Here is a 16,063-nt window from a genome sequence, read left to right on the forward strand (position 1 = left end):
TACATCTAGTTTGTACACATGATATGCCCGCCCTCACGGTTTGCTAGCGACATCGCCCGCCGGCCCTACTTCAGGGCGCATCGTCAGCACTTTCCGCATGCCGGGTCCTGTCACCCACGATGTTGTGCTGGGTACACATCGCTAAGTGTATACCCAGTATCACATCATAAGAAAGTGAACATTGGAAATATTTTTTTTTTTTAATACTTTTTTGTATATGAAAGTTTTATTACATTGTTTGAAGTGCAACTAGAAATTTTACTTTTTATGCAAAAGAGCCACTGGACAGAGCAAAATGTGTCCCATTAATCGCTTTAGTATGAAGCCTAAACTCCACCACTTCAGAGGTAGTGGGGAAATCAAGTATTTTTTCTGGGAGAAAAGGGCTTTGTACAGTTTTGCAAAGCAAGAGACGCCCTCTAAATATACTGTACCTCATCTTTATATCTCCTTTAAATAATCCCTTCCTGAAAAACAGTATATATTTTCATTCTGCACCTAATCTGCCCAACTCTTACCATCCAATTGTCTAAACTTTGGGGCCATAACAGACATGGCTATCATGGCCTGGAAAGCTATGTTACCAATAATAGTTGTATCTTTCATGGTTTTAATGGCCTTAATGACCAAAACTGTTCTGATGTATGAAAAACAAGTTCAAATGGCAAAAGGCAGCCTTTCATTTAACATTTTTGTGGCATGAACACTACCCTGGATGTGTTAGTCTATAGAGTTACTTGGGAAACTGCAAACCAGTCACAGACTCCTGTATTCCCCTGACTGATGTGAGACAGTGAGTATCTGCTTTTTTGAAGTATCTTTTTAAAGAGGAGCCTGAAATCATGCTAGACAGATATAGGTAACTTTAAATAATTATGTATGAGGAGAGATGTATCAAACTTTTGTGAGATAAACTTGAGATGCTGCCCATAGCAATCAATCCGCTTCTGTCATTCATCTAGCCCAGTCTGTAAAATGAAGCTGTTTGTTTGCTACGGGCAACTTCTCCATTTTAACTGTATCTAGCTCCGTAATACATAGAAGTTAATAAATGCAACATTCTTCAAAAATATTTTATTGTCAAGAGTCTACCTTTTTAATATACACTATTTTGGAAAGCTGTCCATAAAGTGCTTTTTTTTTTTTTCTTTCTTTTATATATTTCAGGTAGTTTTTTTGTTATGATTTAAAATAAGTAACATTGTAAGAAAAGTGTATTGTTTCATAATTGAAATTGAGTTTATTTATGTGTGTGTGTGTGTATATATATGTGTGTGTGTGTGTATGTATATGTGTATATATATATATATATATATATATATATATGTTTATATATATATATATGTTTATATATACATTCATACAGAAAACCCAGCACTCACCATGATGTATAAATAAGTAAATAAATAATGGGGATTTAGTTCATGGATTGATCAATGCATTTAAGCCCGCAGCCCACATCACGGGACCCCACTTTCTGCAGGTCCTACACTATCCGTCACACTGATGGAAACCTGTTAGCTGCTATCACATATTTAGACTGAAAAAATGTTACCTGGTTTAAAGCTCACCTGCCAGCTAATGGCTTTTAAAGGTAAGGCAGTCACCTGACATAGCTTCTATCACACTACCAAAAAGACAGCTGACACTCGTTAATATAAATGAGTTTGCACATGGGGTGCATGAGAAAGCTATGATCACAAAAGGTTAATAAAAATTAACCACATAATTAACCTTTTATGATCATAGCTTTCTCATGCACCCCATGTGCAAACTCGTTTATATTAACCTGTGTCAGCTGTCTTTTTGGTAGTGTGATAGAAGCTATGTCAGGTGACTGCCTTACCTTTAAAAGCTATTAGCTGGCAGGTAAGCTTTAAACCAGGTAACATTTTTTCAGTCTAAACTATGTGATAGCAGCTAACAGGTTTCCATCAATGTGACGGATAGTGTAGGATCTGCAGAAAGTGGGGTCCCGTGATGTGGGCTGCGGGCTTAAATGCATTGATCAATCCATGTTTAATCCCCATTATTTATTTACTTATTTATACATCATTGTGAGTGTTTAAACATGGTGAGTGCTGGGTTTTCTGTTTTTATTTATTTAAGTAATGTGGTCACAGGCCACTTGCACCCCAGTCCTGGGAATGGCGAGTGCAGGTCTGCACCCCAAATCTAGGAGTGGCGAGTGCAGTGGATTTCTGACTTTTTGTGTGTGTGTGTGTGTATGTATATATTCCCCATATGGTGTGTGTGTGTGTGTGTGTGTGTGTGTGTGTGTGTATATGTATATATTCCCCATATGATGTATAATGCAGCTTCTCCTTTATCCAGGCTGTCTTTCCTGCCTATAAGCATAGGTTGGTTGGCTAGTGGTTTATTACTATAGTGCAGGCGGTTACCTTCTCATTGGTTATAGCAATGCACCATCTAATCTGGTTGTAAACTTAAAAGAAAAAAAGTGCACTTAAATGGACGCAGGTACTCTGTGTATTTGTGTTGCACCGTTGGGAAGTACAGCGCAAACTAAAAAGGATCCTGAATAGCTGAGCATTCCAGATCTCCAGTGTACTTACTCATGGTAAAAATTGCACCTGGAAGCAGGATATAGCTTGTGCTGAGCTCCTCAACCAGCTGAAAATATGTCCACTCATAAGCCCCTAAGTCAGGGTGCTTTTCATATGGTGCACTAATATTCCCGGAAAGTTAGACTTGTGGCAATGTATTCTTTTCAGTACCCATACAAAAAGAAAAAGATGGCAAATCACAAGAAGATAAAATCTGTGCAGCTGGTGATTGAAGTTTTGCTGCTGAAAAATTAGTTTTGGATTTTTTTTGTATAAACTACAGTTTTCGGACTAGAGGTTAGAGTCTGCCTCTAGAGCAATGTAAATAAATTCTTGCTTGGATAAAAGAACACTTTTGTCATTGAAGAAAATCTCTATGTTGGACATGGAGTTGAAAGAATTAAGATCTCTGACAAGTATGAATATAGAGGATACATATTCTCATGCATAAATGGATTTCTCCGCTATAGTGGAACACAAGACTCCTGTTATCAGTAAGATTACATTTTGAGGAGGGCAGCCATACGAGAGAAATCTTCCCAACACATCAGGTGGTGAAAGATAACCGGTAGAAAACCTCAGTGTAATGCTTAAGTACTAGGACGCATGTCCCCATTTAGTGATAAATAAATCAGAAAATGGAGTCTTGGCCCTAAAATAGCTGCAGCCATAGCTAGCATGACTGCTAGAACTACAATTCCCCTTGAAGATGATGAGAATTAAGTGACCCATAAAAAGGAAGACAGTGTTTTCAAAAGATTCATATTTCTTCAGGAACCACCTTAAAATCACTGTGGCCAAAGCTCTAAGATTGTTGGTTTATCCACTACACAGAAAAATAAAATAAAGTATGGAAAATGTACAGTTCCAAAGAGTTGGTATCTCTCATTGTGTTCTTACAGCATCTCCAGTCCTGTGTCAATAATTAATAAAAATGAATTCCCTTATTCTTGAGACACCTTTGCTTCTTCAGCAAGATTCATGGCATCAACCGTAGTAGACAGAAGAGCTTTCTGGTTCTGCTCCTGCGTAGCAGACATTAGTCTATGTATAGGACAGCTAACCACCCATTTGTCGGGATTTTTCTACTTTAAGAGAAATTAGACTCTGATCCTCTGGAGGGAAATCTAGCCAATTGCCCTAAGTGTGAAAGTTTAAGTATTTTCATCCGCCTTCATTATGACAGTAATTCAGATAAGCAAGAAGATAAGACAATACAATAGATTGACTATTTCTTCAACCTCTAGACTGCCAGTTTAAGCCTGCAATAGTAAGAGTGGAAGGCTAAATCAAAGAATCCCACAATGACTATTATAAGAATCATTCCCATCAAACACTAATTTGGGGTCAGAATTGTGCGAAATGCAATCATATTGTCACATTCAGTCAAAAACCGATTGGTTTTAAACTTTGGGAAAAAATGGATTTTCTATCTTATCTATATGGTGCCAGGAGTTTTGAAGCTCTGTATATAGTTGATGGAATTTATGAATAACATAATACATACCCACCAAGTACATATTTACATTTTAGGAGAGAGTAAGTGAAGGTCATGTTCATGATGGCTTCCTTTTTGGAGGAAATCTAGCTGGAAACAAGATGCTAGAGTGGAGCAGAGCTGTGGCCGGAGAGCTAGTAAAAAGGGGTATGTTTGAGTGAAAAGATTAGTTTTAAGAGTACGCTTAAAGGCTAGGAAGCTAGATGGAACTAGGGCATTCCAGAGGATGGGAGCAGCACCAGAGAAATCCTTAAGGTGAAAATGATCAACTTGTAATCAGGTAGGAAGAAAGGCGGCAGTAGTTGGATACAAAATAGTTTCATCAGTTTTAAAAAGGAAATGTCTTTGTACAGCCCAGGAATCCTTCAGATTCAAGAACCAGATGGTTTGCAAAACAGTCTATAAACCTTAATCCTAGCAAAAGCAATTGCCCCAGTTCCTTCAGATCAGAAATAAAAAGGTTTTAGATCATACTATTGCTTTTCAAGTAAACCTCAGGTGCCTTTTGCCCTATTCTGGACCTGAGGCGAATTAACAAATTTGTCACTTGTATCCCATTTAGAATGGAATCAGCAAAATCTATCCTCGCAGCCATAAGCAAAAGACCCTTTCTTTCTTACATCCATAGATCTGCAAGATGTTTAATTATATTCCAGTTGCAGTTTAGTACCGGAAGCTTCTTATCTGGCCAGTTCACATAATAAAACTTAATAACTTGAAGATACACTCTTGCATTGATTGGGATAAAACCAACGTGAGGTGAGAGTAATTATTCTATATTGTATTAGAGTTTGAAAGACCTTTATTAAATGGTGTATATCTAAAATAAAATCCATATCCTTGTTTTTCTACAGGATGAACTCTGTAAAGGTCTTTGCTTATCCACACTGACAATAAAAATATCAGTGCAAAGCTTTGTTTTTGTTTTTTTTTCCTGGGGGCTAAATTGGCCTCAAAGGTTGACAATTAATTTATTCCAAGCAGTGAAGAGAATCATTCCTCTTATCAGGTCCTCTGTAGCTCATTGGGACCTCAATCTAGTGCTTAATGCTCTGATGGATGCATCATTTGAACCAATACAGGAAGTCTCTCTTGACATGGGTGACACTGGAGGTAGTGTTCCTGGTGGCCAGAAGTGTTGGAGAGTTACAGGCTAGTTAGTAGAAAAGAGAAGATTTAGTGAGAGCAATTGCTGAATGTTTATCCAGGAGAATACAGAACAGCTACTTGTGGTCCCAACAGAAAAGTTATGCCCCTTCCAAATAAGCCATTGCCAGAAGCGTTAGAGAAGTAATCATACAAGCGCATAAGAAAGATGGGCATAAAGTCTACTCGAATGGTGGAAACTGATTGTATAAAGAGGGCTCAGGACTCTGTGATCACACTGTGGAAGACCTCTATCCATAACTTCTCTAGTCATCGCTTGGATATGTTATTCTTTGCTGTCTCTCAGTTTGGGAGATGTGTTTTCCACACAACCACTTAATTAAATGTTTGACTAGGCAGCGTATGGCTTTATTTTACTTTGTGGCCCTCCCTCGTTTTACTTGCGTATGTCCCATTATAATTGCTGCCATGGGGTTATAAAAGGCAAAACATCCAGAGTTGAAAGGGGTGTTTATTTTTTTTTAATCTAATGTTCACTACCTAATTTAGAAGGGAAGCTGCCCAATGTTAATACAGCCATGGATTACTGAAAGAAACTTGGAAGGGAAGCTGCCCAATGTTAGAACGGCCATGGATTAGACTGGGGAACAGTCAATCTGTTGCCAGGGATTTAAGAGTCGATTTCAATTAATTTTGTGCTGATCATGAATTTGCCATGCTTATTTTTCAATTGGCTCTAGTTTTTGAGATATGCATATGTCTTTAATACTTATGAAAAATGTAATTAAAGATTTATTTTTTTTATTCTGATTAAATTTGATTCATAAAATGTTATTAAAAGAAACAGGATAAAATTACATACGTGTTAGGAAGCTATGACAGACACATAACTCAGCTATGCTTCAGATTTGGTTTCAGTCATAGGTGTGGTAAAATTTGGATCCTTCACTAGTTTCCGTATCTGTGGCAGTCAAAAATTCCTGCCTTTAATTTTTCAATACTATGAGATGGAAATGTTTTTGACAAATTTACGTGAAGCAATCGCCTGACTTGTCCAATGCTTTTACAAATTGTTTAATTAAACCCAGTTTGATATTGAGAGGCAGCAGTATAATTTTTGTTTTTCCTGTCAATTAAGGGCTCATGAATTATGTTGGCTTCTCCTACAGTTATAACTTCTCTTGGAGGCCATGCGGTTTGCTGCCAGTGCTTTTGTTTTGCGCGACTATCCCATAAGCATTTACTTAGTATACCCACTTTGCTGCCCAAGAAGAAAGTTTACCATTTTTAAATCGACACAAACAGACCACTGATGCTGAGAATAAGCAATTTTTTAAATTGATATTTTCATACTGTTCTTTAAGTTTTGTTGAATGACCGATCGGAATCGACACAAATTTATTCCCATTGTGCAGGAATACGCATTTTAAGCTCCTTTTAGACCTATCCAAAAAGAGCCGCCAGTCTTCTGCTCGATATTCTGGTAAGCCCATCTGGAGAAGTTCCGGAATATTGTTGTAATACACAAGATTGTTATTTTGGCTAAAGAACGGCAGTATGGCTTAGCTCCCTATTTCGATACAATGTTATAGTAACTGCTGGCTCAAAACAGTGCTTTTCTTGAAGTCTGGATGCTAAAAGCTTAGCTCCTTTTTTCGATATTTTCAAGTCACAAATTAAATCTTCTAGTTCCTTTTGAGAAAATTAGTTTGAAGTAAAGGAACTTTCTTCAAACTCACTTTCATCTGTGTTGTCACTTGCATTGGATGAAATTAACATTTCCACATCACATTCAACTTCGCACAAAGAACTGAATGATGGTTCTGGTAAATCTTTGCTATGTGGTATCGGTTGTTTTGCAGAATTCATACTTGGGTATTCCCATTTGCATTTCTTAAATCGATTCATACCCTTCACATTTACAGCACAAAAATAGCAGTCACTCATGTGATCTTTTGGCTCACACCACATCATAGGTATGCTGAAATTAAGTCCTTTTCGATTACCTTTATTCCAATTGCGGAGTGATTCCACGCAGGTTTTACAAACTTTGTGAGGCACCCAAATCTTGTCTTGCTGGCCACAATAAGCCTGATACGCTTGTTATATGAATACAGTTATATTTTCTTTCTTTTGCAACACTGTTTGCCACAAATATAACAAAACATCAGGGTTGTTAGAACACCGTCTCCGAGAAGAAATCATTTTTACGGCGAAAACGTTTTTCACACATTCAGTGCTAACTCCCAACAAAAGCCGAGGATGTACTGAACAAAACCAGCCCAAGCGGCGGGAAATTGGTTGTGGTGGGACAGAGAGAGGGCCGGACAGGAGGTGTGCTAACTGCGTCACTCGGTCCTCTCCGTTACTCCTCTCTGTATGCTGGGAGGAGGCGTGGCTGTGGTCTGAGGATGTCCCAGCATGCTCAGCAGTGCACGGCCACGCCTCCTCCCAGCGTTAGTGAGGAGATTTGAATGTGTTATGTGTCTCAAACATAACTACCAGCTACGTTATCACAAATAAAACAAATTCTTGTTATTGTTGAAAAGAGGGAAGAAAAGGGGATCTGTAAATGGTGCACGTGTGTAAAATCCGATCTTTATTAAATTATATAGAATTACTCACATATCACATAAGCAAACCGAAGTATTAAAATATAAGATTACAATAACTACTGGAATTGATTCAACACATTCTATATTTTGATTTATATCTACTTATCAGGAGAATATTCACTACTCTCTATTATAGCGAAGTGTAAGATATATATTCTATACTAGACCAACTACCTGGTAACGAATACCAATTTATGAAAGACTACTCCCACATTTATGACATCGGATGATTACTATAAATCACAAAGGAAATTATCTTTATGAGCTCTTATGAATATACTTTATAATGGAGTAAAAGGATACACAACACTGATACAGTGGTGAATAAAATAGCTGAAATTATCTTCCTAGGGATAATTGTATCCTTTGCAACCACTTCAATTTCAACAGTATCTGAGATAGTGTTACCTAAATTATAAGCTCCTTTTGTAATCCGTTGTTAATAAATTAATACATTTTGTGGGATTAGTAGTGTAATGCATTTACAATCGTACCAGCTTATTTGATCAAATATATAAGGGTGATTATCCTTTTACATGATTACAGTTTTTTTTGCGCATTCATTGCATTATATTTCTGATTTTGTTATTCTATGTGGGTAGTTGTGTGAACCTCCCTTTAATGCATATGCTGCATGTTTTAATCTGTTTTAGCGCATAAGCTCAGGCAAAAATGTTATTATATTGAAAGAGGGTAGTTGTTAAAAAAAGCAAAACTAAGTCGACTCTTAAGTAAAGCAGCCCTAGACTAGTAAGGTACTTCAAATGGAGAAAATAAATGAATTTTAGAATTTTTCATTAATTTGAAAACTGGAGTCAATTCAGCTATAGCGATGATCTAATCCGAAAATAGGACCTGCGAGTACTCTCAAACCTATCTTAAATCCTTGGCAAGAAAAAAAAAAAAATGTTTTTGTTCCCCAGTGTTATTAGAAACTTAGAAGGGAAGCTGCCCAATGTTAGAATGGCCATGGATTATTAGAAGGAAAGAAATGATCAGTAAATATATTCCACTGTACCCTATATGCTTTTGATGTGTTTTCTTTTTTCAAATGTACATTTTATTTGTTTTTCTTCTTGAAAAATCTAAATGCTTATCAGTACTTTTCTTTAAAAGTATATTTCATGAATAATTTATTAATATTTATTGCATTGTTTTGCGACTCCTATCCTCAAGCACCCCCAACAGGTTATATTTTTATGTGGGAGCAGATGGGGGTAATTGCTTAACCAATCAAATAGATTAACTCCTATAGACATTAATAATTCCTCAAAACATGTTGTAGGTACTTGAGGACTGGTGTAAAATAAATAAATCCTGCTCCACTGTATAGCGTTCACTGAAACAGATGTAGAAGGTTACTCCGGTAAGGATTCTTGTTGTTGCCCTGCTAGGAGGGGTGACATTAATGCAAACAAAATGTGACTGTCCAGTGTTTTTTTATGCTCTCTGCAGTGGGTTCACTATTGAGTTGGCTTCGGCGTTGACAGTTGTAGTAGCTTCCAATATTGGACTCCCTATCAGTACCACACACTGCAAGGTATGCCTTTGCCATGTGACTGCAGCTGGGATAGTCCTGACTATCCACCCTTTTTCTGCTGTTCAAATCAATGTTTACTGGCACAGGGACAACTGGCAAAGAATAATATTGAAATTATGTTTATGGTCTTTATCACTGCAAATATATACTCTTCGATCCAGACTTAGTTCTTTATCTAGGAGTTTAGTGTACTCCCTACATAACACAAGAAAACAGTGTGTCTTAAGAATTGTATTCACTGTATAGCATCGTCCTTTGTATTTCTTAAAGTTTTATATATGTATATAAAATGACCATACTACTGCGGAACTTTTAGGTTAGTGTAAGATGGCCAATACCAGTCAACTTTGACTCAGTGATGGCTTTACCTGTGCCTCTAAAAATTGATCTAAAGCAGGTTACTCACAGGGCTGCATCCTCTCTGGTCGTCTGCCGTCCACTTCTCTCAGTTCATGCATGGCATGTGGTTTTCTACATCTATCTCTCTTAAAACTATCTATTTGTTTGTGTGTTTTTGTTTTTTCCCCACAGTGGATTTTGCATTGAAGTAATGTGTGCGATAAGTGTACTAGTAGCCTCTAATGTGGGTATACCCATAAGCTCCACTCATTGCAAGGTATTGAGGTTTGCAGTGGTAAACTAGCACATCTTTCGTTTTGTATTACAAATTGAAAAGTATAACGTCTGATTATTGCGTTTGTCTTCAGTTATTTCAGATAGATATCACTATGCTCAATAAAACAGGCATTGAATAATTAAAATCCTCTTTTTTGGGGGGAAAATTTACAGTTTATCAATTTAAAGTGGGTCTGTCATTTGCATATAAAACTATATTAATGTCTTTAAATATGAAAGGGATATTTGTCTAGATTACAAACTCAATGGAACTAGTGTCACTGCTGTTTCATATATCTCCCTAAATAATACAATGGAAGAGGTTATCTTTATGTTTATCTATTAGAAACCATATGTAATTGGGTAAACAAAAATGTATAACTCCATCTTATCCGTATGACTTGTAAGGGTTTAGGTAACGTACACCTTGCATTGTATCTGTATAGTCTGCAAATTACTATAACATGGGGAAGAAGGAATTCCAGGGACAGATCCAATTTAAACATTTGTAAATATTTACTTATAATTTACAATGGTTTTTATAAGAGAGAGCTACACCAACTGTACTGTTCTTAAGACCATATCTTACAACAAATTCCAAGTATCCACATTTATACCAACATATCATGTATGTTATCAACATGCATTCTCTTTGTAAAGCAATGTAAAATAATTGAAGACAGACTGATTAGTCAGCCGCAGATCACTGTATCTATGCTTATAAATTACTAATCTGCTTTCGTTTCATAACTGCTTTTTTTTCTCTTTCCATGATTAATCTCTAATATACAAATGCAGTCTAAATCTCAGGATAAATCTTTAGTTCTATACAGTACCACTGCTCCATTTTACATGCCTTGTAATCATTAGCTTAGTAGATTCTGTGCATCATCTTTATTACAGAATTGATTTTCATTTGCATACCCATTGGTATTAAAGCTTTAGTACATCTTGCTGATATATTTAAAGGTGCACTTCCACTTGGCAGAATGTTTAAGTTTGTCACTTTAAAATGGTTACAGAGATGGTAGTGCTGGAAAACTGATCAGAAGCCATAGTTTCTGTGATTGTGGCTGATTGGCCTTCCAGCTTACACCCTCCCTGCACGTTAGCCCAAACTCTGGCATACCAGGAACAGCTGCACTAAGTAGAACGGCATCCTGGGAGTGCAACTTTAATTATTTGTGTATTAAAAAAAAATAAAAAATCAAGTGCAGAAATAACTTTTAAGTTATACTTAATGTATGATGTTACCTAACATACTAGATTTAGAATCTCTATTTCATGTTCTCTGTATTTCGATGTATTTACATTTTTTTTTTTTTTTTTTCTCTCCCTCCTTCCTCTTAATTATAAGGTTGGATCTGTGGTGGCAGTGGGTTGGATACGCTCACGGAAAGCTGTGGACTGGCGTTTGTTTAGGAACATCTTCCTGGCCTGGTTTGTGACCGTACCCGTGGCTGGGCTCTTTAGTGCAGGAGTAATGGCCATCTTTCAGTATGGCATCCTACCCTATGTCTGATAATGTAACATCTGACTGCTAAAGCAAAAATCTTATATCAATTTTAACGCATACTGGAAACAACATACAGCAATATTACAGACGGCCCGCTTCACCAACATCGTGGCAAATGGCAAACCTTTATACTTATCAATGCGTCATCATCTTAATGTAACTATTCTGCTGTATATAATGTATGTCGAACTGATGATATGGTGAGATGTAGCTCATTACAAATATATATATATATGCGTGTGTGTGTAAATATATACACATATAGGTGCGCTATATATATAACGCACATAGTAGATCACACTACCAGAGTATTATGATTTGGGATGGGATTAATTGCATTGCCTTTTATATCTAGATAAGAGCTGTACATAATTTATTATTTTTGTGACATTTTTTTTTTTTTTTTTTTTAAGATTTAAAAATAGTATGAATTATTAGAAGATGCCCCTGTCTACTTGATATATACTGTAAGTGATAAGCGAGGTACGGAAGGTATAATTATACTTTTTGTAAAAATACTTAGTTTTATGATGGGTTATGTGCTACTAAGAATGACTGGAACAAACACACACAAGATGCGCTTAATTCTTCCTGAAAAATTCACATCCTAGAAGCAGATTTATATGTATTCTAATATACTTTGTGATTGTAAATATATACGTGTGCGGTTATTAGAGCATTTCACTAACTATTTTGGATAAGATGGCACAGGAGAGTACCAAAGAAAGTAGGAACTTGCCTCTGTTTGCAGGGAATTCAATTTAGTGTGATATGCTGTCGCGATATTCGGCTGCACCCATCATCACTTAATACGGTAGCCTAGTAATTGCTAATTCTTCTGCACTCTTCTGTAAGGAGTGAAGGAAAATAGGTGATGTTACTGGTCGCAAAGTGCCTTCACCTGATCATTTTCGTGGCACTTCACAGCCATCATGCTGAATTGAATTCTCCCCTTTGAGTCTAGTCACATCTATGTGTAGAGTGTGTCACAGCTTCCCTAATCTGCCACTAGTTTAAGCTTTCTAATTCAACCCCATTGTGCTGTAATGAAACCCGATGAATAAGTGTGGAATAGCACTAATTTAGTGACAGGCTCATATTTTTTATTTTTCTTTCTCTGATTTTTGAAATGATTTAACTGGTAAAGCCACAATGCCTTTTTTGTAGACAAGCCTTTCAATTAGCTATATTATGTGAATACATTTATATATTTTAGGTAAACAAACACTAATTTATCAGAATCACTGGACCCAAAATATAGTGGATACGCTAAATGTTAATACTTTGTTTTCTGCAAATTTCTTAATTGAAACAATAAGTGTTCACTCTAGGACAGGAAGGGGGCAAGGTGCCTGTCAGAATAGGGCACTTAAGCGCATCTGAAAAAGGGGCATGGTTACGTAGAAAAGGGGGTGTGACCTTGAGATGTGCCCCCTTTTCATCACTGTAGGGGGCGTGCCTAGCACTCATGCAGAGGATGGGCTGCCACCAAACTCTCCCCGCACTGAATAGTTGCTGTGGGCATGCGCACAGCATCTCTTCACTTGCCAGTGATTGTTGTAGCGGAACTTACCTCCCACTGAAACAGCCATCTGCACCCAGTGTTCTGCACGTGGAGACGGCTGTGTCAGCGGGGCGCACCAGGGCATTTTAGCGCTTTCAAATTAGGCAGGGTGTGACGCCTGCAAAAACAGCCTAGTGGGAACACTAAAAATCTTCTCATTGTGGGTATTTGGCAGCTGCTAAATCACTCAGTGGCTAAGCAACCTGGTCACAAACAGTGTCTCTAAATTTACTATTGATATGTAGCTTAGCCATAAATTATAAAAGGCACAGTAATCCAATTGGGAAAATGCAATCTTTTATGATCTCTTCAAATGTACATATAATCTTCAAGGGCAGTTAGACACCATACTATTTGAATTAGCTTCAATGGTTCAGCTAAACTGTTACCATGCAAGTCTGTGGCCATTCATTAGTGAACTCTCCAATTCATGTCAATATTTAATAATATACTTTCGAAAATGTGATACCTGGTAGGCAGCAAATGAGTCACTGGTAATACTGCATGAAAAGGAGCTTGTGCTTTAGATACAGTTTACTGATAACTTTTTATTATGCGCTCTTCCCATTGCCACGTTCCATAATGACACTAAACTTTCAATGTAATTTTCAGTCACTAGCAGCTGAAAACCGTAACAGCGGATAGGTGTAAATGCGCCCCTCTGCTCTGATTTTTCTCCCCCCGCATTCCATAGTGTAAAGCTGGCCACACATCTACAGATTAACTGTCCAACCAGCCAACTAGTTGATTGATTGGAATGAAAATCTGGTAAGGTATGAAAGAAAATGACAATCAGAAATTTGCTCCCAAACGCCGGAAAATGGACAAAAACTGTTTGAACAAATTGTTTAGATCAAACATTTAACAAACTTGTCTGAACGACCATTTTCATCTATTTTCTGGCTTTTAGGAGCGAATTGCTGATTATCAGTTACTCCCATACGTTCCCAGATTTTCATTCCAACCAATCAACTAGTTGGCTGGTGGGACAGATAATCTTTAGATGTGTGGCCATGTTAAGAGTGTCCAGCAATGGGGTTACCTGCTCATTCTGTCAGCAATAAATGCTCACAAGACTTATGAAATTCCTCAATCTAATAAATATTATAGTTGTCAGCCAGTCCCTAGAACAGTCACAAAATAAATCAAACAGGCATGTTATACTTACCATAAACAAGTTTAGTTATTACATATCAATTTACTACATAATCTCTATTATACATAATTTGCAAACTTTGCGTCTCCAAAATATCAATGGAAAAAAAAACATGGCCCATATCAATACAGTTGCTTATCACTTTTTAATTATTTAAATATCCATTTTGTATGGCATTGCTGATACATTTCAAGGAGAGAGATTGTTTTCTATTCAGTAAGATTTAACCGGAATCTTATGTAGCACTTAAAAGACAATACTGTACTTTTTACATGTGCAATCAAGATTTAAAAAAACAAGTACATACATATGCTGCCATTTGTCACTTTTGGGGCCGTCTTCCATTTTGAGGCTGGTCATTACAATTTAATGTTAAATGCTGCTGCTATTTTTTGTCATGATGAAACCTTCCCTTGGTCCATGTTGTATTTCTGTTTACTTTACCCTGGATGTTTTCCATTTCAGCTTGCTTGTTTTCCTTATCTCCATTGCTTTAAAAAAAGCCCAAATAGGAAAAGCCAGTGACTGTGTGATCGGATGGGTTTGCATGTTATGGCCTGCAGTTGTCTGTCTATTTTTTCTGGTATAGGTCCCTACAGTTCATTATACCGTATGCTATGGTCATTGTGTATCTCTCTAGTATGTTACATGTTTTTTTTTTTTCTTCGACACTGCGCTCAGTTTTAGAGCAATCTGATCCAAAATATCTAAAGCCCAACTCATTTCAGTGCTGTTTTTGCATTTTAAACATTTTTTAGTACAGGCACTGAACATAAATTTTGACTAATCAGCACACAGACTAGTTGGCATAAATCCTTCCCACCACCTACCCCACGCCCCCCTGGGCTGGGTGTTTAGTTTTTTGACAATGTCATGTGCGTAGCATTCATTCTGTAAATAATTTACCTTTATGTGTCAAAATTGTGCCATAAAGCAGATTTCACTGATCATGAACCAGAACAAGATGGTGTATTGGGGAATTCATGCTATAATTAAATGTTAAGATTTGTAAATGTTTGTACGCACAGTTAAGATAGGCTGCTGATTGGGTATTTGTGAAAGATCACGAATGTAAAAGGAGCATTGTTGTAAACTACAGCAGATATCTAACACAAAGCAATTCTGAGATTGTGTGACTATATTAGAAGTTTTATGTATAAAAAGGCATATTTAATTTTATACCATGAAAAAATAAGAACCAAAAATAAAATCTAAAAATTGGTGTACTGTGTTGTCTACCAGTCTTGACTGAGATATACTGACCAGTTGTCCTTTAACCTAGTCACTGGGATCTTTAAGTCAAGTCAGAGGTTTGTCTAATTATATATGTGGAGGGAGCTGGGTGTGAAATCCCGGCTGTCGGGGATGCCGCTGGTCAGACAGCGGCATCCCGAAACCCATAGGAACGAACGGTAAGTGTTTTACTAATCCTCCCTTCCGGGTACCTAACCCTAACCTCCACCTCCCTGAACCTTAGACCTAACCTCTCCCTAACACTCTGATACTTACCTTTGGGGTGCCGACCTGTCGGAATTTCGGTGCCGATATTTAGACTACATCCCGCACGTCGGGATGACGACTACATCCCATGTGGAGGTACTGACCGCTAATGAAGCTGTCACATTTTTGTATGGCAATATCCTTTAAATAGGTTTTTACTTTTCTTTAAGGAATTGTAAGTAACAATCAATAGTTGGGGGTGCGATTTATTCCCTTACAATTACTTGTTGGGGTCCTCTGCTTTTATTTAAGAAGACTTCCACAAAACCCATTAATATGTGGGATAGTAGGGATAAAGTAATACCTCTACACTTAACACATGGTCCCTTCACTTTGCATACATTTTTGAGTTTGCCTGCAGCATTCACAAGTGTTTATACAGGAA

At 37.1% G+C, this 16,063-nt stretch overlaps 1 protein-coding gene across 1 annotated transcript in view; it reads left to right on the forward strand.

The window, feature by feature from the left end:
• SLC20A2 (solute carrier family 20 member 2) overlaps window positions 1-15,400 on the forward strand; it is a gene marked incomplete at its 5' end in the record, with an annotated part of 37,129 nt that extends 21,729 nt beyond the window's left edge. The window contains 2 exons of the mRNA XM_088469370.1: window positions 9,243-9,327; window positions 11,300-15,400. Coding sequence (XP_088325496.1) covers window positions 9,243-9,327; window positions 11,300-11,464 — 250 coding nt within the window. The remainder of the gene's footprint in view (window positions 1-9,242; window positions 9,328-11,299) is intronic.
• Window positions 15,401-16,063: the final 663 nt, after the last annotated feature.

This window comes from Taudactylus pleione, unplaced genomic scaffold (genome assembly GCF_031769625.1).
Source record: "Taudactylus pleione unplaced genomic scaffold, aTauple2 ptg000091l, whole genome shotgun sequence".
Classification (NCBI taxonomy): domain Eukaryota; kingdom Metazoa; phylum Chordata; class Amphibia; order Anura; family Myobatrachidae; genus Taudactylus; species Taudactylus pleione.